Raw genomic sequence first — 24,967 nt, 5'->3', positions numbered from 1 at the left:
GAAATCTCTTAAACTTGTTCATACTTCTTAATGAATGAAGTTGTCATATAATCATCCAAATATTGTATCTTTTACCAAAAAAACAAAAAAAAATCTTCTTCTTGTGTCTCTTGCCATCTATCTTAGTTGTTTTTAGAAATATGCTAAGAATATTTCTAAACCTCCCCCTCCCCAAAAATGTATTCTTTGATTATCAAAGTAGAACCACTCTGCGTCCTTGTTTATCCTGTGTGTGCAAGAAGGGATGCATGAGTCTGGAGTGGACCTCAGTGGAGGAGCACTTGCCTAGCATATGTGTGATCCTAGATTCAATCCTCAACAGTGCCCCATGGGGAAAAAAACAGGGGAGGGGCAGAGGGAAGGAGGAAATGAGGGATGGTCTGCTGTCTTTAGATGAACACATAATGTACTTAAAAAAGGAAATAGTTTATCTGGAGTTGAAAAGACTTCTACACTTGGTCAATTAAATAAACCTAAGATTTGATTTTTGTTCCTCTGTTAATTGAAAATAATATCTATCTCCATTTATCTGTAGGACAAAATAGACAACTGAAAAGAATCTGTTTCTTTCCCCAGGAAGTCGAGCTCCTCATTACCCTGATCAAATCAGAAGAAGGAAGTCTGGGCTTTACTGTAACCAGAGGCAGTCAGAGCATTGGGTGTTACGTTCATGACGTCATACAGGATCCAGCCAAAAGTGATGGAAGGCTCAGACCTGGGGACCGGCTCATAAAGGTGAAGCATTTAAGAGGATGGGAAATTTGTCCAAGTGTGACTGTGTTGGTCCATTTTTTTTTTTTGTATGAATTACAGGACACAGCCCAACTTTATAATGAAAAGTGGTTTATTTGGCTAAGAGTTTTGGAGATTAAAGGACGTGGCACCAACATCAGCCACTATGGTGGGAGCAGGTGTGAGAGGTGTCTCAGAATAGGATGACTAAGAGGCTTAGGTCCCAAAGTTCCTTCTGCAGGCCCATCCCCATCATCTGATCGTCCAACAGGCTTCACCATCACTGAGGACCAAGCCTCCAACATGTGAACCTTTGGGCTAATAAACTTACACCACCTCCAAACCATATCAGTGGCCAAAGAGCCAGTCAGGGCTGGAGAAGGAAGGTGGATAATATAATACTGTGTTTCTCTATTTGGTTTATATTTTCATTCTACACCACTTAAAAATAAAGGCCTTAGACTGGCATAACAGCACACTTGGGAGATGGAGGAAGGAGGATCAGGAGTGCAAGATCACTCTTGGCTACAGAACAAGTTTGAGGCCAGCCTGAGCTACATAAAATCCTGTCTCAGAAAGACAGAAAAGAGGGGCTAGGGAGATGGCTCATTAGGTCAGAGCACTTGCTGCACAAGCATGAGTCCTTGAGTTTGATCCCCAGCACCTACATTCAAAGCCACACGTGGCCATGCTCTACTATAACCCCAGTGCTGAGAGGAACAGAGACAGTAGGATTTCTGGGGCTTCCTGGTCAGCCAGTCTAACTGAAAAATGAGGAGCCCCAAGTAAGTGAGAGAATCTGTGTTGAGGAAACAAGGCAGAGCAGTAGAGGAAAATACCAACATCTTTCTCTGACCTCTGCACACATTTGCACAGGCTGTGTACATCTGTGCACACACACCAAAAAATGAAAAAGGAAGAAATTATAAGCCTTTATATACTTAACTATTTAGGGACTAGGTTGTCTTTTTAACTTAAAAGTCTTTTTCATCTCAGTCAACAGAGTCTCAAGTTTCAGAGACACAATGTTCCTTAAATTCTTATGTTTGCAAAGCTGTGAAGCATGCATCTGTTAGGGATTTCACATTGATTTATAATGACTTGATCACTGTCCTTGAGATTTCTACAGTAAATTAGAAACTGCTCTGTACTATAAATCTCTTCCTGGCTAATATACATCCTATAAGAAGTCAGAGAGACCACTTTGTTTCTTAGAAGGCCTCCCTATTCTAAATGTTATGAACTGAGCTTGCCTCTTTCTCATGTTTTAGGTTAATGATACCGATGTTGCAAACATGACCCACACCGATGCAGTGAATCTACTCCGAGCTGCCCCCAAGACAGTAAGATTAGTTCTTGGACGAATTCTAGAATTCCCCAGGATTCCAGTCTTCCCCCACTTGCTACCGGACATTACATTAACATGCAACAAAGAGGAATTGGGTAATGAAAACTTCAGCTTTGTATAGTATGATTTTCTTGGCCATATTAAGTATTTGTATGACTACAAAAGCAATTGTTCTCTGTTCTTTGAAGGATTTTCCGTATCTGAAGGTCATGGCACTGTACAGCGAGTGGTGTATATCAGTGATATTAACCCCCGCTCAGTTGCAGCTGTTGAAGGTAACCTCCAGCTGTTAGATATCATCCACTATGTGAATGGAGTCAGCACACAAACAATGACCTTGGAAGAAGCTAACAGAGCGTTGCACATGTCACTTCCATCAGTGGTGCTGAAAGCAACAAGGTAACATGCAGTGCTCTGTAGGCTTTGTTTACATGAACGCACTCATTTCAGGTTGCTGGTTGACTTACGTTTTCTCACAGGATACTGAATGACTTACTCAAGATTTAGTAATGCTAGAACAAACGTTCTCGTAAGAAAGCTAAGACTAAGCAGATATATGCTTGAGCTAACATTCCAGCTAATAACATTTATCAGAATGTTTTCAGTTGCAAGTCACAGAAAATATAACTCAACCTTATTTAAAAAAAAAAAAATTGGTGGGCTGGAGGGATGTCCCAGTGGTTAAGGCATTATCCTGCTAAGCCAAAGGGTTCAATTCCCCAGAACCCATGTAAGCCACATGCACAAGGTGACACATGCATCTGGAGTTTGTTTACAGTGGCTAGAGGCCCTGGCATGCCCATTCTCTCCCTCCCTCCCTCCCTCCCTCCCTCCCTCCCTCCCTCCCTCCCTTCCCCCCTCTCCCTCTCTATCTTAATAAATGAATAAAAATGAATAAAATTAAAAATTTATTTTTTAAAAAATTGGTGTAGGTAGTTGTAAAAGTCTAATAATAAGGTCGTCATCAGGTGAGTTGAACCGGGCCTGGTTCCATTTCTTTGCTGTCACCTTTGTGTCAGTTTTCTTCACGACAGTCAAATTATGTCTCACATCTGCATACCATACCATCTACAGCAATTTCAAGCACAAATTTCACAATCATCACTTAGAAAGCAACTAGTATGTGCCTTGGGACTACACTAAGGTCAGCCCTTCAAGTGAAGCAAGAAAGATAAAAGTAAATCAGTTAGCTTTGGCCAGTCATAGCCTGTTCCTAGAGGTAGGATAGGGTTGCCCCACTGGACCCCTTGTTTACTGCTGATGAGGCATATACACAGAATTTTTAAAAGTGCTAATAACTTCTCTTTCACTTATAATGGAAATATATTGATAAAACATGAATTTCCTACTGCTTCTGTAACAAATTGCTGTTTATTAGTAGTGAATGAGATCATTGTCTTGACAGTTTTGGAGTTTCGAAATCCAAAAAATAAATGGCTCTCACTAGAATAAAATCAAGGTGTTACCTGTAAGGCTATATTCCCTCTGTAAGCCCCAGGAGAAAGCCCACATTTTTGCTTTTTTCACCTAGAGACTACCGTTCTCCTTGTCTCTGGCCCTATTTCTGAACCCCCTGCTTCTATTGCCATTCTGTAGCTTCAAGGGGTGAGTAGGTCCCCTGAATCCCATAAAAAGTAAAACTTCTGAAACCAGCTAGCAGGTGATCCAAAGGATATTTAAATTATTCTACATCTTTACAATTGTCCCTTCTTTTTCTAATACACAGAGATGGGCATCCAGTGATCCCCAGCTCAAAGAACGCTCCCATTTCAGCACCTGCCACCAGAACCAATGGTAAGCATGTTTACTTTATGTCACAGTGCTTATGGAGAGGTAACTTCCAAGCTGGATATTGTTCCTAAAATATTCTTGTTGTTGTTCCAGAATGATTTGCATAATCTGAGTGAAAATGTGCTATTTAAATGAAAATGTCTCTGAAATTCAGTGTATATTAGAAAAGTGACAAAACCAAGTAAAATGTGGAATTCACAGCCCAGTGGACCCGAATGTATAGTCTCTGTGTCCTTAGTAAGTTACTTGATACTTATTGAAGCCTCTACTATCAATAAAGTAGTATTGCTAATATCCACAGGGTAAGGTTTTAATGAATCAAAAATGCAGTAACATACACAGAACAGTGGTCATTGTGCTTGTCACATAGCAGTTTAATTTCTCCTCTGTGCCAGAGTTTTTTCTGACTGATGGCAGATGTGCAAACAAGTACCTGCCTTTCCAAAGTAATAACAGTAGTGGTAGTAGTAAAAATTGTAACAACAGAAGTCTTCAGTGCTCATTCTGGACTAAGCATTTTTATATGTACATTGATCCTTATGATAACTTGATAATTATAGTATTACTCTTATATCATTTTACAGAAATGGAGACATAGGCACAGAGAAGTTTGATGACTTATCCAAGCTCACGTAGCCTACAAGTAGAGCCAGAATTTAAACTAGAAAGTTTTATTCCACACTCATTGACATAATCAGAACCCGTAAATGAAGCTTTTATTACTACTATTAATGTAGACATATATATATGTATACACACATATATATATATATAATAGTAATATAATAAGAGTGAGTAATATAGTAAAAGGAATATTAGACACAAAGAAATATGATTGAATATAGAACATTTGTAAAATAAGTTTTGTACTTCGTGTGGATCTTATCTTAGGTTATCTTAATACCAACAGTATTTAGTGTTAAGAAACTGCTTACCATAGTAGTTGTTTCTTTTTAGAAGCTAAAGCGTAGGGGGTCCTCTTTGCAGTGCTCTATAGTTCTGTTAATTTAAGAGCAAGAGACCAGCTCATGAAATGTTGAGGGGAGTTTTTATACTTGGTAGAAAACTGGAATAACTCCAGCTTATAGTTTTCTAGTGAAAAACTGTTGATGAGATTCTCTGACTTGTCTCCCACAGAACTAATTTGTTTGATGCTTTTTAAACTCTTACAGTATCAACAATAGAGACTCCCTTACTTTGTCCAGATTGTAAAATGGCACAATTGGGCGGGGGGGGGGGGGGATTTGACAGTTGCATTCCTAGTTCCTCAAGAAAAAAAAAAAAGCATATATCATATCCCAGAAAAAAATAAGCATATGTCATATCCCAAAATGAGCAGCAATCTTTCTAACAGCTTTCTTCGCAAAAGCCAAAAATCACAAATAACTCAGTTGTTCAAAAACCATTAGATGAATAAACTGACTATAATGTGCCCAAACAAAGGAATACTATTCAGCAGTTTAAAAAAAGAAAATAGAGAGCCAGACGTGGTAGTGCACACCTTTAATCCCAGCAGGAGGCAGAGGTAGGAGGATCACCACAAGTTCGAGGCCACCCTGAGACTACATAGTGAATTCCAGGTTAGCCTGAGCTAGAGTGAGATCCTACCTTGAAAAAACAAAAAAAAAAGAAAAAAAGAAAAAAGAAAAAGAAAGAAAATAGAAATAGACTATTGCATAGTCTAAGTGAAATAAACCAGACCAAAATATATAGAGAGAAACTCATACTGTAGATCCCATTTATTCTCAATTATAAACAGTGCAAATTTGAGGGGCAGAAAGCTGATTAGAGATCATCTGAGGACACAGAAGTGAAGGAGGCAGTTAGGGGAACAGGAGAGATTAAAGTAACATGCCTACTCTGCCTTGTACTCTGCCAATAGGATTTTCTTTTAACTAATGGGGGTTTTGTTGTTTATGGTTTTGTTTATTGTTTTTCAAGGTAGGGGTCTCATACTAGCGCAGGCTGACCTTGAAATTCCAGCAATCCTCCTACCTCTGCCTCCCAAATGCTGGGATTAAAGGTTTGCACCACCACACCTGGCTTAGTGGTTTATTTTTGAAATGCCCTTTAAATTACTTTTCCTAGAATTCTCATAATATATTATGTTGCTTTCAAGTAAAATTAAATAAAAAAAAAAACATTCTTGGGTTTGTTGTAGTATCATCCACATTATAGACATGTATTCAGAAAATCTCCAGCTCAGCCTTCATCTTCATCCAGAAGTATGTCAGTTCATATTCCTGTACCTGTGTTTGTTTTACTTTATCCAAACTCTACTATATATTTTTAAATCTCTGGAAAATATACTTCAATAAACTAAGTTATATTTATGAATGTGATCTTAACTATGAGGGAACAATCAACTCATTTTTAGTGTATTGTTAAATTTTTATACTAATATTGAAGAACTAAATAACATTTAGAATAGAAATATATTTAAAGGACTTTCAGTTGTATCCACAGCATGGATTCCTATGCTAAGGTGCTAACCTTTATGAAATGAGAGGAGCCCTTGCTGTCTTCCCTATAGCAGTGAGTGAATATGTTACTGTACCTGTGATCCCTTTCCATTCATTGTCTCACTGTGTATCCCAGGCTGGCCTTGCGCTCACAGCAATCCTCCTGCCTCACCCTCCCCAGTGCTGAGATTGTAAGTGTGAGCTAACAATCCAGGGTCCCAAGTGAGCTTGTATGTATACTACTGTCTTTTAAGAATTTGTCTTTTGGGCTGGAGAGATGGCTTAGCAGTTAAGGTACTTGCCTGCAAAGCCTACAAACCCAGGTTCAATTCCTCAGAACCCACGTAAACCAGATGTCCATGGTGGTGCATATATCTGGATTCATTTGCAATGGTTAGAGGCCGTAGTGTGCCCATTCTCTATCTCTCTTTCTCCCTCCCCCCTTCCTTCTCCCTCCCTCCCTCCCTCCCTCTCTCCCTCCCTCCCTCTCTCTCTCTCTCCCTCTCTCTCTCTCTCTCTCTCTCTCTCTCTCTCTCTCTCTCTCTGTATTTTGTAAAATATAAAGAAGAATTTGGCTTTTTCCTTGGGATAAATCCTTCTCTAATATTCTGTTCTATTTACTTAGTTTGTATCATTTGAGATATCATCTCTTTTAGTATACAATTAAAAGTAATATTATCAAAAATGTGAGGTTTTTTGTTTTTTTTTAAACTTAATTTATTAGTTTTCTCTTCAGTAAATACAGGCAGTTTGGTACCATTATTTAGGCTCATCTGTGATCTACCCCCTCCCATTAGACCCTCCTTGTTATTGAAAATGGGTCGTGCATTGTGGAGTTAGCCCCCAGTTATTAGTATGATAAATGTCTCTGAAAATCATGACCCAACATGTAACTCTGACATTCTTTCCGCCCCCTCTTCCGCAAGATTTCCCTGAGCCATGTTGGGTTCATTTTTGGTCTGCTTCAGTGCTGAGGTGTTGGGGGCCTCTGAGGCTCTGGCTCTCTGATTTGGTAGGAGTTGATTTTTCTCTGCATTGATCTCCTTCCCCTTTGTGCTGGTATCCAGTTCACAGGAAAACATCACCCTTGCTTATTTCGCCAGTTGTCCTTAGTTTCAGTTGCGCCCCTTCTGAGGTATGTTGGGGCAGCTCTCTCCTTAGGATCTGCATCTATCTTTTTTTCCCTCGTTGTTTGTAGTGCAGCTAGGCGGTCGCCATCTTGACCGGAAGCCTCAAAAATGTGAGGTTTTTAAAATTGTTTTTAATTTGTTTTATCTTCACCGTGACAGATTTGTACCATCATGTATCTTTAATAGTTTTGATGTCTCTCTTGTTTCACTGGCTTACCTCTTATTTTCTGTGCTGCTCTTTCAGGCCATCACACTGTGGAGCCTTGTGACCAGCATGTCCTTACTCCTAAGAATTCATTCTCTAAGGCAAGCAAGAAACCACCTTCATTCATGTCATAGCTTTTCTAAATAACTATAATGTTTGTGTTTCAAGCCAAACTGATTTCATATTTAAATATTCATCTTTTTGAGATGCATGTATTGTTAGTAAACATCTGTCATGATGAACTAATGGGTTTTGCTAAGTAAACCCACAACCCAGAGCCCTCAAGCAAGTAAATTTGTATCCTCTGACATATATCCAGCTTTCACAGGGCTAATGGCTTAACTATATGAGGCTAGTGTCAGGGTTTGGGGGTTAATGTGTACAGGTCATTAGAGACTTGAATATAATTAGTGACAGAACTCTTCTGCATGAGGGGTGATCAGGAGCAATCTAAGAACTCTGTGCTGCTGCTTACGTAGAATAGTAGTGATCAGAGAACAGAGAAACAAGGTTACTTGCTTTTGAAAGACTTAGGGTTTTTACCACATATTAAAACAAGACCTAAGTCATTTAAGATTAGCACAGAGAAATCTGGGAGTAATTTAACAAAGCTGTTTTAATGCATCATAAATTCCACTTCATGCTCTCTCTTGACGTCCACTTGTATACCCAGTAGTTTGAGTAATGCTTGTTTTTATGATTTCCTTTCTGGCATGTGATCTACATTTCTGGGATGGTCATGGCTGGGTAGTCTTTCTTCTGGCCAGTTTTACCCTACATTTATGCTGTAGAGCCTATTCTGAACCTTATTACTCAAATGTCTGCTCATGTTACATAAAATGCATGTCCTCCCATGTAAAATGCATTGCTTTTCTATTAATATGATTGTCAAGTGAACTGGATTTAATGTAGGTTGTAAAAATTATTAATCCAAAGCCCATAATTTTATCTCATTTATCTCATCATGTCATTTCAAACTTTTGACTTAGCTTAGCAAGTTGTGATAATAGGTTACAACAGAAATGTTTAGGCATAAATGGTTGAAGCACAAGAACAAAGATTTCTCAGTATATAGTTTACACCAAACCATAGCAAACCTCCCTCTTCTCTGTATGTTTACGTCTTCAGTGTCACAAAGCTACAGTAATGATTTTCATGCACTTCTAGTATTATCCATGCTGAATATTGTTTGTTTTCTTTGAAACATCCTCATGTTGCTGAAGGAAAGAAGTGTAAAGTTTCTGTTGGATTAACATCAAACTCTAGAAACTAGGACGTTGTTCATGCCTGCCAACATTTTGTTGGAGTTAAAAATCTTCCAGGAAGTCTCCCTGTTAATGCTTTGTCCTTGAATGCTGATGACTATACTGTGAATTTCCCATGGAAACTAAGGGATTTCACAATCCAGTGTTGCTTTTTGACATGGTCACCAGTTTAAGAAAAAGTTGCTCTGTCGCATCTCCATGTATTTTATATTAGTAGGGTTCAGACTTCAGAGCGAGCCACACAAAATTAGTTTAATCATGCAGTTTTAAAATTTTCCCAAATCGTTTTCTTTTATCTTTGTTTTCCTTTACCCCTTCTTTTTTAAGTGCTGGGGATTGAACCAGGGCTTGTGCATGCCAGGCAAGCATTCTTACACTGAGCAACATCACAGCCAGTTTTCTCCCTTTCCTCCATGACGTACTTCTCAGTGGGTCATTGTTCTAGAAAGCTACATTCTGTACAATAAGTATATAATTATGTAATCATGAATCCATTGTTATTTTTCTTATATTCACTAGAGTTTTAACCAACGCTTGAAAATCTATACATTTTATAAATGATCAATTCAGTAAGTTGGAGTGCACTAAAAGCATCAGAGACAATGAAGATGTTGATTGCTTTGGGGTAGGCATGGCAGGGCACTGCTCAAATCCAGCAGTGAGGAGGCTAAAGCAGCAAGACCATGGGTTTGAGGCTACCTGGGCTATACATTCAAGACCCTATCTCAAACAGAGAACAACCAAGAGAAAGGCAAGGTAGAAAGATAGAAAATGAATCAATACTAAGGAAGAAGAGGAGGGGCCATGTACAGGCCCTCCCTAATCCTGGAAGTTAGCAAAATAGTAATCTGGTGATTTGGTATGGTTTTGTACTCTAGGTTAATGGGGAAGAAGCATCTGAAACTCTGAACGCTGAAGGAAAATGTTCTACTTCTCACTTGAGGGGATCAAAAAGCTTGCCTGAGACCAAAGGTAGTTTTCATATAAGTCATCCAGTTCTCTGTGTCTGGAAAGTTAAATAACAAAGCAGTATTAGTTACCTTGTCATATGTGCCTCACGTTACTATAGATTTAAGGGGAAAGATTAGTTTTCATAGAAATGAAAAAATAAGAAGCCAGGTGTGGTTGTACACGCCTTTAATCTTAGTACTCAGGAGGCAGAGGTAGGAGGATCACTGAGAGTTCAAGGCCACCATGAGACTACAGAGTGAATTCCAGCTCAGCCTGAGTTAGAGTGAGACCCTACCACAAAGAAAAAAATAATAAGAGAATATACAGCTCATATTGTTAACAACTTAATATGCAAATGTCTATTCTGTGCTCATCTCTGAAACTGCAGAGATTAGAAATATGGCTACAGTACCAGGGAAATTTCTGTATGCCACTGATCAGCATTTCATAGACTGCCGGAAAGTTTAGAACTTTTATCTAGATGATATTTGATCTGACTTGTTATGTCCTTAATTTTTCTTTGTATTTCTTTCATGAATTTAAAATTTGAAAGCCTGGCTCAGTGGCATACACCTTTAATCCCAGCACTTGGGACCGTTGGGTATGGTGGTATATGCTTTTAATCCCAGCCCTTGGGAGGCAGAGGTAGGAGGATCACTGTTGAGTTCAAGGCCAGCCTGGGCTAGAGTGAGGCACTACCTCAAATAAATTATTTAATTTGAGATTAATTTTAAATAAACATCAAATTATTAGTGTATCGTGCAAAGGAACCTCTCCAGCATCTGTTTGCATTCATTCTAAGATGCATTTGTATGAACTTTTGTCACAGCTGCCAGCGTAGTTGTAGAATGAAGGAGGGCTGGGTCACACTAGTGACCGCTGGAGCCTTTCAAACAAGATATTTAAACTGAAAAGAATGACCTAATAGAGGCTTTGTCCAGTGTTTTTAATGTACATTACTGTCTTCAAGAATCTGGAACAGAGGATGAAGACATTTATGAGGACCCTCAAGAAGCAGAAGTTATCCAGTCTCTGCTGGATGTTGTAGATGAGGAAGCGCAGAACCTCTTTGGCCAGAGTGCTGCTGCAGACGCCTGCGCTCCAGGTAAGAGAGCCAGATAAGGAAATGAGTACCTCAGGAACGCAAGAATGCCTCTCAGCAGAATACTTGGAGTGTGTCAACTCCTCAGTTTCTAAGCAGTAGTTTTAGCAATGTGATGTAATTTGTTACCTCCTTTTTTCCTCTTCCATATTTGTGGCTAGGTTACCTTTTTAATAAGATTTAAAATTTATCAATAATATCATGGCTTTATTGCTACAAGTATTTGTCCAAATACAATTTTTTATTTTTTTATTTTTTGAGTAGGGTCTTACTAGCCCAGGCTGACCTGGAATTCACTATGTAGTCTCACGGTGGCCTCAAACTCACAGTTCTCTACCTACCTCTGCCTCCCAAGGGCTGGAATTAAAAAGCATATACCACCATACCCAACTGTCCAAATATGTTATCCCACACCACAGTTAACACCAAGCCATGGTGAAAGCATTACTACTGCAATAGAAAAGTTACTGGATATCTTATACTGTGTATGATATCATTTATTCCTAGCTTTCCCAGCTAGAACACTGAAAGTGTCTATTCAATGCTTTTGTCTCTGAACAAATGAAAAACGTTTTTTGCTGCCTTGGTACTTGTCTTAATTCCTCTTGACCTGTATCGTTCTCTTCCAGGCACACTAAAGACAAATGGGAGGGTGTCAGAAGAGAAAGCAGAGGACACAGATTGTGAAGGTTCACCTTTACCTGAGGACTTCACTGAGGTAAAGGTAAGACCCATATAAGCAACCTAAGACACCACACTTCATTAGAATTATATGATTTAACCCAGAAGATGAAACTAAATGACATTGTTACTTATTTATTTTATATATCCTCATGTCTTCATATGGCCCTCCCTTTGAGTGGGCACACTACCAGTATCTATTCTTGTTTTAAAGCAACTCTTATTGGGCTAGAGACCCACCGTCACAATCTAATCTAACTCTATCTTTTTCAAGGCTCTGTCTCCAAACACAGCCACCATGGGCATTAGGGCTTAAACTATGAATTTAGGGAGACACACACATACATATAACATATGACTGGTGTTTATCCAATTATAAAATATTATTAAGTAAAATTGTATTCACAATAGTTACAAACAAAAATCTAAGCATAAATTCACCCAAGAATATAGCCAAAGGACCTCGGTTTGATTTCCCAGGATCCACATATGCCAGATGCAGAAGGTGGCACATACATCTGGAGTTTTTTTTTGCAGTTTTTTTTTTAATTTTTTATTTATTTATTTGAGAGCGACAGACACAGAGAGAAAGCCAGATAGAGGGAGAGAGAGAGAGAGAATGGGCGCGCCAGGGCTTCCAGCCTCTGCAAACGAACTCCAGACACGTGTGCCCCCTTGTGCATCTGGCTAACGTGGGACCTGGAGAACCGAGCCTCGAACCGGGGTCCTTAGGCTTCACAGGCAAGCGCTTAACCGCTAAGCCATCTCTCCAGCCCTTTTTTTCAGTTTCTGGAGGCCTCTCCCTTTTTCTCTTTCTCTCTCTCTCTCCCTTCCTCCCTCCCTCCCTCCCACTCTCTCAAATAAATAAATAAGTTTTTAGGTGTGAAAGATTATTATTTATTTACAGGGAGAAAGACAGAAAACAGGCAGGCCAGGGCCTCTTGCCATTGCAAATGAAATCCAGGTGCATGTGTCACTTTGTGCATCTGGCTTACATTGAGTACTGGAGAATCAAACCTGGGCTGTCAGGCTTTGTAAGCAAACACCTTTAACCATTGAGCCATCTCTCCAGCCCCCAAACAACCATTTTAATTTTTTTAATTTATTTATTTATTAGAGAGAGAGAATGGCACCAGGGCCTCTAGCCACTGCAAATGAACTCCAGATGCATGCACTGCCATGTGTCTGGCTCACATGAGTTCTGGGGTATTGAACCTAGTCCTTAGGCTTTGCAGGCAAATACTGTAACTGCTAAGCCATCTCTTCAGCCCAACTTTTTTTTTCAATTTTTAATATTTTATTTTTATTTATTTGCAAGAAAGAGGGAGGGGGAGGAAAAAATGGGCACAGCAGGGTCTCCAGCCACTGCAAATGAACTCCCAACATATGTGCCACCTTGTGCATCTGGCTTATGTAGATCCTGGAAAATCAAACCTAAGTCATTTGGCTTTGCCAGCTCCACATTTCTTTCTTTTTTTTTTTTTTAAGATTTATTTTTCTTCTAGCCACTGCAAACAAACTCCGGATGCATGCACCACCATGTGCATCTGGCTTATATGGGACCTGGAGAATTGGACCTGTGTACTTAGGCTTTGCAAGCAAGCACCTTAGCTGCTAAGCCATCACTCCAGAGCTAAATTAGATTTCTTGAAGAGATGGAAAGTATGCTTTAGAATGTACTTTAACTAATAGTAAGCAAAACAAAGAAAAATAAATAAATTTTACTAGTATCCCATGCATAAGACGTGAAAAACCAAGTGCTGGGAAATGACTCAGTGGTTAAAGGCACTTGCATGTAAAGCCTGCTGGCCCAGGTTTGAATCCCAGTACCCACATAAAGCCACATACACAAAGTGGCACATGCATCTAGAGTGCGTTTGCAGTGACAAGAGGTCCTGGCATGCCTATTTTCATATCCTTCCCCACCCCTCTCATTTAAAAAAAAAAAAAAGAAAAGGGCTGAGGAAATGGCTTAGCAGTTAAGGCATTTGCCTGCAAAGCCTAAGGACCGTGGTACAATTCCCAGGACCCATATAAGCCAGATGCACAAGGAGGCACATGCATCAGGAGTTCATTTGCAGTGGCTACAGGCCCTGGTGCACCCATTCTCTCTTTCTCTCTATATGCTTCCTTTCTCTCAAATAAATAAATAAAATATGTTAAAATTAAAAAAAAGAAACCAAGAGGTCTCCAAGGATTCATAAGTGGACCACTCACTGGAAATGACTCAGTTGTGGTTTGGAGTGTGTTAACTGAATATAATATAGGTGTCTTTGTAATATGAGAATAAGTAATAATAGTAAACTTGGGAAACAATTTACTGAAAATACTAAGCATTATGGGATTGATTTTTCAGTAGACTAGCTTGATTTTTATTTCTCTTTATTTTAGTCTGCTAAAATGAATGGCTGTGATGAATACTGTGAAGAAAAAATAAACAGTGAAAGGTAAGAATTTTTTTCAAAGTGTCTATAAAACTTCCATTCTTTTTATTTTAATGCTCTGGAGATTTATTTCCTGATAAAAATGTTGAGGAAATTATGGAACTATGGTTGAATATTGTTTTTAAAGTTTTGTTACAAGAAGTTCTCTTGACATTTAGTAATGTATTTATTATCTACTGTTGTTCCAATGCATAATATTCTTAACCCTGAGATAGATAGATAGATAGATAGATAGATAGATAGATAGATAGATAGATAGATAGATAGATAAAAGAAAGAAAGTGGTGGTGCACGCCTTCAATCCCAGCAGCTGGAAGGCAGAGGTAGGAGAATCACTGTTAGTTCCAGGCCAGCCTGAGACTACATAGTGAATTCCAGGCCAGCTTGGGCTGGCTGTAGCAAGACTTTACCTTGAAAAAAAAGAAAACATGGAAGAAAATGTACCTGAAATGATGTCTTCTGCTAGGACTATGGGTAGTCATTTTTACTCTTTGTCTTTTTAATAGTTTTTATTAATAAGAAAATGAAACCAAAGAAAGTAAGAAATTTTTTTAAACCCCACAAAAACTTTCTTCTTGAAAATAGTTTCTAGGGACTGGGGAGGTAGCTCAATTAGTAAGAGCACTTAACTGCATAATTTACCAGGCATGGTTACCATTAACCTGAGTCTAATCCCCAGCATCCATAGAAGGAAACACGCACATATGAAGAAAATCGTGTCTAACAAAAATAAGATTTTTTGTAACATTTTATGTTAGGGAAAGATTATATATGTATTGTTTACTAATAAAATTGTTAAATGTAAATTTTTCTTCATGGTAGATAATAGTCAAAGAGCTAGTTGCCTTTTGCTAGAAAGGCAAATTAGCATTAAATTTTTCACAAATTTAGAAAAGAGGTAATATTATTAATAAAGTAATGAAAAGTTTTATATATAAATGATTTGCTAGTACCCAAAAAGGAGAGTGTCTTATGCTTTGCTGAGCAAATAAGAGGAGGGGAAAAAAAAAACACTAAATTAGTGAAAATCTCTTGGAGAGGTGATGAAATACTATAAAATAGCACTTTATGCACATTTTCACATTACTAGTTTTTAAATTCACTTATTTTGTTTTACACTTAACAATTTTTTTTTTTTTTTGCAGTAGGGTCTCACTCTAACCCAGGCTAACCTGGAACTCTCAACAATCCTCCTACCTCTATCTTCCAAGTGCTGGAATTAAAAGTGTGCGCCACTACAAATAGTGTTTTCTTTCTTAATGTAAACAGTTTTTCTTTCTTTCTTAATGTAAACAGAATAGCAGTGCATCTTACAAAGAAGGAAGGTATAGATCACAAAAACATAGTTCACCCTTCAACCTAGTGGTTGGATTTCACAGAATGTGTTACAACCCATGCATGCAAAAACACCTCTCACAAAAGAATAGTCTCATCGAATATTAATTACTATAAGTAATTACAACATTTTTACAGTAGCCAAGCACCAAGAAAGCCAATAGATTTGTATTTGTATTTGTTTTATAAGTACAAGTAAACCCCATCTCCTGAAGGTGCCACCAGCTCCCAGCAGCGCTATCAGTTGGGGAACAAGCTTTTAGCATATGAGATCCAAACCATAACAAATGGACTTGCCTGGAATACCCATGAATAATGAGAACTTGTACTGAGTTTTGCTACATTGAGGAAGACAGTCCTGGCCTCCATTTGTAGCAAAAGAGCATGTCCATCAATAATTTATGATACACATATATGATGTGGTAATAAATTGCTACAAAAAAAGGAAAGAGCTAAACTGGGCATGGTGGTGCATGCATTTAATCCCAACACTCGGGAGACAGAGGTAAGAGGATCACCATGAGTTCAAGGCCACCCTGAGACTACATAGTAAATTCCAGGTCAGCCTGGACTAAAGTGAGACCCTACCTCGAAAAAATAAAAATAGAGAGCTATATGCCAACAAAATAGTAATAAGTTGTCCACATTGCAGGACAGAAATAAAACCATCACCTTCTCTGTCCCTGACAGGATGCCTTCAGTTGAAAGTCCAAACACTTAAGTACTACTTGCAGATATACTTAAACTGTACTAAGCTGTTGTGTACTCAGCTCAATATCTAATAAAATTCAAAACTTGTTGTTTGAAGGGCATTGCCTAGGTTTGGAAATTTTCTGATGGTTATCTTTTGTTTATTTAGTAGATAGAGCTTGCTGTGTGGCTCAGGCTAGTCCCCAGCTCATGCACTCAAGTGATCCTCCTGCCTCAGCCTCCAGAGGAGCTGCCACTACAGGCAGGTGCCACCATGCCCAGCTTGAATTTGTATTTTTAAGTCAGGAAATGTATTTTAATACACTGTAGTTATTATAGAGAAAATAAGTGGCTTAGGCCATAATATTGAAATTTATTTTGGATAAAATATTCCAAATGTATTTGTTTTGTTGGCATAGTTTAACTCAGACATCACAAGAAAGGAGGTCTGATGAAGATGAAATAACTTTGGGAAGCAGTGAATTATCGATAGAAACAACAAACCATGGAGATTCCAATAAAGGTAAGAATTTTATGAGCTATTTTTTCATTAAAACAATGGATAGATGGATAAAATGACAATTTTTACAATATACGGGTACCATTTGACCATTTACTTGATTTATATTTAAATTACAGACAAACATTAGTCCAGTTGTAGACTAAAATTCTCAGTGGTTTAGAATGAAATGCATAAATAAATGTATATAGACCTTCAGTGGCAACAAAAAGATAAAATGAGTATGCTATTGCAGAATGAGAGCTCAAGAGCTCATTTCATTGCAGCAAAATAGTTAGAAAGTTGAAAATAGGAAGTAGAGTTGCAACTGACTCCCAAACTTATCTTTTTTAAAATTATTATATTTATTGAGGAAAGTACAAAACCAAGGGAAAGAAAATGACTACACCTATGTGGCCTGAGAATCCCCATGTAGCCCTGAAAAAACCATAGAGAGGACTGAAAAGAAAGTCCAGAGAGCTCCTGCCATGCATGGGCAGGAGCAGAGGCTTCTTTTGAATATATATATATATATATATATATATATATATATATATATATATATATATATTATATATTATTTATTTATTATATATATTATATTATATATATATATATAATAATATTATATATTATTATATATATATATATATTATATATATTATATATATAGTTTCTTTTTCTAGCTGAAGTATAGCACATAATGCCTAACTGATTAGCCAACATGAGTTGGCACCATCTTGTCCCTCATCCTGCTCTCCTTCCACTGGGGCCCTCCTCAGTGGGTTTATAGGTGTTCCCCTTGGAGATCTTTTGTTTTTGCTTTTGTTTTAATGAACTAGACTCAGTTGATCTGTTCTTTTATTGACCTTGTATTTTCAAGTAAACCAGTAGAGAAATGGCATTCTGCCTGGTGTTTCATTTCTCTTATTTCATGCTGAAAATGTATACTAATACAATGAAAGATGGGTTTTCTCATTCTCTAATTTTTTTAAGGAGTTAATTAGTGTTTTCAACTCCTGTTGCAGTTGGGCCGACTCCTGTAGTCCATGTTCATCCACTAGCCTTTGCACTCTTGTATTCACACTCTGCTCTGGAAAGGGTCAGAGTTGCTTCACATGAGTAAACTTTGTAACCCAGCGAGCCGGTTCCTGGCCAGATGCTGAGCTTCTTGAGGGCTCATATCCATCGTCCACCTCTGCATCCCTCGTAGGGCCAAGCGTCTCTGTTACTCACCTCACCTCAGTGCTTCCGTCAGCTGATGAGCTAGCAGTGCCACAGCGCAGGCAGGAGCAAGAAGTTTTTCCCACTTTTATTTAAGACTGTGGTTTTCTTCTCTTATGAATATTGTAAAGCAGGTACTAAATTAATTCTGTGGCTCTCCTAAGAGATCAGTGTGGCTCATTCATGAGGAACTCAAGAGGATTCTTCATCTACACAGAGAATAATATCAAATACAGGGCACTGATACTGCGTGGGTAGTGAAGAGATGAACTGATTCTCTGAGAGCTCTCTCCCAGTGTGTGGAATTTCTGAAGTGTCTTGTTTTCATCCTTCCCCCTTTGCTTAGAAAACAAGACAAAGTGATAGGCAAACTGAGTATGTTTTCCTCCTTAGGGTACTACCACAAAGTTAAGAGAAGAAAAAAGAACTCAAACATCTGCCAAAAATATAAAAAATTGAGAATCACAAGTCTCCAGAATTTCTGAGCAGTAGTGAGGTACCTTAAAAGCTGGGTACAAGAGCCTTGTGACCCAAGCTGCGGTGTTGATTGTAGTCATCAGCCTATGACTGATCTCTCGCACTTAAAAGTTCCCTTTTGTAAGACTATCAGTGGTAAGATAAGCTCATTAGCTCACTTAGTCATTAAGTCAGTTCTAGGACAATCATTTGAAAATCATCTGCTACCCTTCTGGTAGATCATCTCTTTCTGACAAACAAGGAGCTCGCCACCCTCCCAGTTGTCAGAGTGCCTCCCTCGGGCAATTACACCGGTGCCAAGCTAAAATCCGTCATCCGCATGCTGCGAGGCTTGCTGGACCAAGGAATCCCTTCTAAGGAGCTAGAGGTAAGTGGCACCTACCAGTGGTTCTTTCCAAAAGTTTAGCTATTTGTTTGTATGGAAAATGTGCCCTTCCAAACTCAAAGTCAGGAAAAACTGAAAAATTATTTTGAATACCAGTTCCTTTCCAATTCTCGCCTCACTTAGCTAACTTAAGTCCAATGATAAAAGCACATCTTATCATATCTAGCAGTAAATTCATTTTTTCAACCAAAATCTTAATCGTATTAAAGAGATCATATTAATATATGTATTAATATGATATATATCAATATATAGCACATGGATGGATTTACCTAAAGATTAACCTCCCTGCCTCACTTGTAAGGATTCATAGTATTTAAGAGGGGTGAGGGAGTAGGCAGGAATTCCAGGCCATCCTGGTATACTTGAGACCCTGTCTTTAAAAGAAATCACTGCTAACTGTGCACTAAAGTTAGTATGGTATGTGTGAACATTCACCCTAGTTGTAAGTAAGCACATCTGCAGTGTGCTGCCACTGTCAAGCCACCGTGGTTCAGAGCCCTTACTCCTGTGCTCTCCTGGCACAGAGAAATAGCCCTCCTGGGCTTTGGGGGTAATCGTGCCCTGTCCTGTAAACATTGGCATATTTACTGCTTCCTGAGCATTGAAGCCACTGAAAGGGGCTAGTAGCGAGAGTTTCCACTGTACCTGTACTTTATATACATTCCTAACAATATCGTTCCATAGTTCTTCATAGTGAAGGGCTACTCCTCCTCTCCGTAAACCTTCATTTCTCAGACATGGTATCTTCTTTAAGGCCTTGGGCTTAAATGCCACCATCAGACCACTTTCATCACAGCCACCAAAAAGTTGATTTTGTTTTCCTGAGCCACAGCACCTGGTTCATTTATTCAAGACACAAATCATAGTACTTGTTTATTGCCTTCTTGCCTCTGCCAGTAGACTGTAAGCCCCATGAGAGCCAGAACTGAGTTGTTTTGATTGCTGCTGTATTCCTAGCACTTATTGCAGTGCCTTGCATATATCACCAGTGTTCATCATGGATTTTCTGAGTGAGGAATGAAGGAAAGTGAGAAAGAGCTGACTATAGCACAGTGAACGATGACCACAGCAACACCACTCAGAGCAGTCTCGGACCCCACAAACAATACTGTCCAGAGAGCATGCTCCAGATATTGACTTTAAAAAGTCAAATTTGGGCTGGGCGTGGTGGCGCATGCCTTTAATCCCAGTACTTGGGAGGCAGAGGTAGGAGGATCGCCATGAGTTTGAGGCTACCCTGACAGTACATAGTGAATTCCAGGTCAGCCTGGGCTAAAGCGAGACCCTACCTTGGAAAAAAAAAAAAAAAAAGCCAAACTTGGGCTGGAGAGATGGCTCAGCCGTTAAAAGCACTTGCATACAAAGCCCTGCAGTTTGGGTTCAGTTCCCTACTATCCATGTAAAGCCAGATGCACAAAGTAGCACATGCATCTGGAGTTTGTAGCAGCAAGAGGCTCTGGCATACTCATTCATTCTCTCTTTCTCTCTGTCTCTCTTTGTCCTCAGAAATAATAAATGAAACATTTTAAAGTCAAACCTGGTTTTATAAATTATGCTTTTTAGAAATATGATTATAAGCCAGGTGTGGTGGCACAGACCTTTAATCCCAGCACTCGGGAGGTAGAGGTAGGAAGATCACTGTGAGTTCAAGGCCAGCCTGGCACTAGAGTGAGTTCCAGGTCAGCCCAGGCTTAAGTGAGACCCTATCTTGAAAAATAAAAACTAAAAATAAATAAATTAAAAAAATATGATTATATACCTTTCTAAGCTTAAATTAAAACCTAGGACATAAAGTGCTATATGGTAATGTCACTTGATTGTAACATGTGTGGTTAAAGGTATTTGCAGTAGTACACTTCAGCACTGATTTAGGAAATCAGTATTAGCTTTAGGGTTATTTGGGATATCTCTATTATTTAACACTCAGTCAGCCCTGACCAGCCAGTTTTGCATTCTACACGCTAAAAGCACTTTCATTGATAAACTAATTGCTTTTCTCAATAATTTTAACCTGATTTTCATTTTATTACTCATAGAACCTTCAAGAACTAAAACCTTTGGATCAGTGTCTCATTGGACAGACTAAGGAAAACAGAAGGAAGAACAGATACAAAAATATACTTCCCTGTAAGTTCCAATTTGCTGGTAAATTGAGTATATGTACAATATAATTTGAATTAATTTAAATTTTTTTCTGCTAGCTTAACCTAACATAAGCATGTGTATGTGTACGCATTCAGAGATTTACATCAGTAACATATTTATATGTACAAAATGCAAATTGCTTTTTAAATGATCTAAATCATATTAAAACTATCTTAAATATTTCCTAAAATAGTCCTTAGTTTTTACTATTAATCTACTAGACACTAATGAATGATGCCTAATTAGTAATTTTTAAATATTTTTAAAATGTTTTGGCTTGGCTGGAAAGATAGCTTAATGGTTAAGTTGCTTGCCTGCAAAGCATAAGGACCCAGGTTCGATTCCCTAGTACCCACATAAGCCAGATGCACAATGTGGCACATGCATCTGGAGCTCATTTGGAGCAGCTAGAGGCCCTAGCACACCCATATTCTCTTTCTCTCTCTCTGTTTCTGTCTCTCTCCCAAATAAAATAAAATAGTCACAGACCTGTTTGTTTAAAGAAAATGTTTTGGGGCTAGAGAGATGGCTTAGTGGTTAAGTGCTTGCCTGTGAAGCCTAAGGACCCTGGTTCAAGGCTTGATTCCCCAAGACCCACATTAGCCAGGTGCACAAGGGGGCACATACATCTGGAGTTCATTTGCAGTGGCTATAGGCCCTGATGCCCCCATTCTCTCTATATATCTGCCTCTTTCTCTCTGTGTCTGTCACTCTCAAATAAATAAACAACAAAAACTTTTTAAAAAATGTTTTGGTTTCTGTGTGGCCATTTCTTGGACTCCTGTGTCACTATTACCACCAGCTTTTTCCACTTAAAATTTACAGCTTAGATATGTGAATGGCAGGTAGTTATGAGCATGCATATGTCTGGTGATACTAGCAAATTGCATTAGACTGAATCGTTTCAAGTTCGTAAGACAATTAAACAATTATTTGAACCCATATTTTACTCAGTAGTGTGATTTTTTTTTTTAATTATATATGATGTTGGGCATGGTGTCACATGTCTTTAGTCCCAGCACTGGGGAGGCCAAGGTAGGAGGATTGCTGTGAGTTTGAGGCCAGCCTGAGACTGCATAGTGAATTCCAGGTCGTCCTGGGCTAGAGTGAGACCTTCTAGCAAGACCTTAAAAAAAAAATTATAAATGAGTATATATATATATATAGCTCAAAATGTTAACTCACCAGCCACACTTGCATGTTGATACTTTGGATTAAATGTGACACACTGATTCTGTCACCACCAAAACCCAACAGTGGCAAATTAGTCAATAAATAATAATACAACTGAAAAAATGTAACTGAGTTTTTTAAATTAAGGTAGAAAACAAAAATCATTTTGGAAGAAAATTTTTAAGAAGTGAATCTAAGAAAGTATTTATAAATTTATTTGCCTTGACATTTTCATACATATATATAATGCATTTTGATCCCACTCCCCCTAACTGCCTTCTCTCTTCCTCCTTCCCTTCCCACCAAAACCCTTCTTCCATCAGACCCCATGCCTGTTTTTATTTAGCCACTGATTTATATTAGTGTTGCTTGTATAACATAGAGAGGAGGTGATTTAGTGCAGGGAGAATGGGCTACATCAGTAATTATCCCAGCAATTATCAGCTGCCTGTATTTACCCTGGGAGGCATGGAGTATCATAACCCCACCCCCTTGGCTGTGATGAGATACTGACAGGCTCCATCATGTTCAGAAAACACCACCTACTGTAAGTCCATGAGTGTGGTGGACTCATGGACTTGTCATATCCAGAAGACAGCAGTCCACAGGTCCACATTTCTGTCCTTCTCTTCTTACATTCTTTCTGTACTCTTCCATGAGGTACCCTGAGCCTGGGAAGGTGTGGTTTAGACATCAAGATGAGAGCTGAGCATACACTTATTCTTGCTAACTTTGCCAGCTATGCACATCTGCATTCACCTCTACCCTGTGCGTAAAGAAACTTCCTGTTCAAGGCTGCACGCAGTACCAAACTATGATAACCAACAAAGACATTTAGAAGGCAGTTTGATAGGATTAGCATAATGATAATATTACCTTCCCACCCCCATCCCATGCCTTGGTCCCTATCTACAGACTTTTGGCCCAATTTACAGTGCCAGACATAAGTTCCTTTCTGCGCAATCAGACAGCAACTGGTTACTCCCATCACTCTTCTACTGTTGCTCCAGCGCACACTCTTGCCCTGCAGGTCAGTTGTGAAGTAGACTTTTCTTCCCAGTACTTTGCATAGCACCTTTAGTCAGGAAGAAAGCAAAACAGTGGGGAGGAAGCTTCCAGCTCAGTTCCACCTTGGTTTGTTTACATCCTGCAACCAGGAAATGTAGTGAAAGAAAATGTTCTTTTAATGGAGTAGATCAGGGCCTAGAGAAATGGCTCAGCATGTAAGAGTGCTTGCCACACAAGCTTGAGGTACTGCAAGGACCTGAGTTCAATCCCCAGCACCCTTTCAAAAACCTGAGCATGGCCACACATACCTGTAACCCCAGTCCTGTGTTGGCATGGAGATTAGAGGACCTCTGGTGCTCACTGGTCAGCCACTCTGACTGGAAACAGCCTCTCCAGGCTCATGAGATACTCCAGCTCAAGCAGCCAGCCAGAAGAGCAATTGAGGACATCTGACATTCTCCCCTGGCCTCCACAGTCATGCTCGCAGGCAGGCATACCTGCACACTCACATGTGCATGCATGATCCATGCATGCCACACACAAATGTACTAGATGGGGAATATAGCTTAATGGTAGAGTGCTTGCCTGTCATATACAAAGCCCTGTTTTCAATTACCAGTACTGTAAATAATAAAATAAGATGATAAAATAAAAAGAAAGAAAAAACTCAAGTTGAGCCAGGCCTGGTGACAAACATCTATAATCCCAGCATTTGAGATGTAGAGGCAGGAGACTCAGGATTTAAGGCCAGTCTGGGCTACATGACACTTTTTCTCAAAGAAACAAACAAATAAGCAAAATGGAGTAGATCATTGTTCAGCTTGAAGTCGATGGGAGTAAAATGTGTCTATATTGTCATTATGTCATAATGGGACAAGCTGCATATACAAAATTAGTGAGTGGTCTTATTTCTAAGAAACAAATAGTCAATGTGGGGTAAGGCACTAAAGTCAAGTAAAAAGGGGCAACTGATAAGCCAGGCATGATGGTGTACACCTTTAATCCCAGCACTAGGAAGGCTAACATAGGAAGGTTGCTGTAGTTTGAGGCTACCCTGAAACTACATAGTAAAGTCCAGGTCAGCCTGGGCTAGAGTGAAACTCTACGATGAAAAACAAAAAAAAAAAAAAAAAAAAAAAAAGGCAACTAATAGATGATTTTGAAAACTATTATTAAAAGGTCTTATCTTGATAGCCACCAAAATGACTAAATTTATATATATTTGAAATAAAAATGTTTTCTGATGAATACAGGTATGCAAGCTTATTCTATTTAATAAGCCACTGACTGTATAAAAACAATATGAAAAAGATTGCATGGGGGCTGAAGAAATGACTCAGAGCTTAAGGCGCTTATCTGCAAAGGACCCAGGCTCAACTTTCCAGTACTCATGTAAAACCAGATGCACAATGTGGCACATGCGTCTGGAGTTCATTCAATGCTGTGGCTACAGACCCCATCTTCCTTTCATGCCTTGTTAATCCATTGGCTTATAGTAGGGTTGCTTCCATGATCAGGAGTAGAAGTTTGTTAACTGTGGAATGAGCAGTTTACCAGTGGTTATACCATTGATGAACCTGACTCCTGTCTCCCAGCAATGATTAACAGCCATTAGCTAGTCCAGAAAAGCTGAGGGCTCATGGACCCTTCCCCGATTGATGGTAAAGTATTGACAAGCTCAAGCTTGTGCTAGAAACCACCGCTGCTATGAGTTCTTGAATGCAATGGCCATGTCATATCCAGAGATAAAATCTTGCAGCCATCCTCCCTATCTGCTTAATCTTACATTCTTTCCACTCCCTCTCCACCTCTACTAAAACTTGGAGGGAATGGTTTAGATGTCTTGTTTGAAGCTAAGCACACACTAGTCACTTATTCTTGACAGTTTTGCCAGATATGCATTTCTTCATTGGCCAG

At 38.9% G+C, this 24,967-nt stretch overlaps 1 protein-coding gene across 13 annotated transcripts in view; it reads left to right on the top strand.

Annotated features, from left to right (window-relative positions):
* The window catches only part of Ptpn13 (protein tyrosine phosphatase non-receptor type 13), a 216,730-nt gene that overhangs the window by 179,620 nt on the left and 12,143 nt on the right, over nt 1-24,967 (top strand). For 9 of the 13 annotated variants that reach the window (XM_045142565.1, XM_045142568.1, XM_045142567.1 and 6 more), the window contains 12 exons: nt 577-735; nt 2,004-2,175; nt 2,269-2,479; nt 3,807-3,874; nt 7,708-7,769; nt 9,812-9,905; nt 10,855-10,989; nt 11,616-11,710; nt 14,059-14,114; nt 16,556-16,659; nt 18,555-18,703; nt 20,761-20,851. In XM_045142565.1, coding sequence (XP_044998500.1) covers nt 577-735; nt 2,004-2,175; nt 2,269-2,479; nt 3,807-3,874; nt 7,708-7,769; nt 9,812-9,905; nt 10,855-10,989; nt 11,616-11,710; nt 14,059-14,114; nt 16,556-16,659; nt 18,555-18,703; nt 20,761-20,851 — 1,396 coding nt within the window. The remainder of the gene's footprint in view (nt 1-576; nt 736-2,003; nt 2,176-2,268; nt 2,480-3,806; nt 3,875-7,707; nt 7,770-9,811; nt 9,906-10,854; nt 10,990-11,615; nt 11,711-14,058; nt 14,115-16,555; nt 16,660-18,554; nt 18,704-20,760; nt 20,852-24,967) is intronic. The other 4 variants (XM_045142564.1, XM_045142573.1, XM_045142572.1 and 1 more) reach the window with 1 other exon arrangement.

This window comes from Jaculus jaculus, chromosome 2 (genome assembly GCF_020740685.1).
Source record: "Jaculus jaculus isolate mJacJac1 chromosome 2, mJacJac1.mat.Y.cur, whole genome shotgun sequence".
NCBI lineage: Eukaryota > Metazoa > Chordata > Mammalia > Rodentia > Dipodidae > Jaculus > Jaculus jaculus.
Note: the sequence above shows the minus strand (reverse complement) of the source record. Positions and strands in the feature narration are given on the sequence as shown.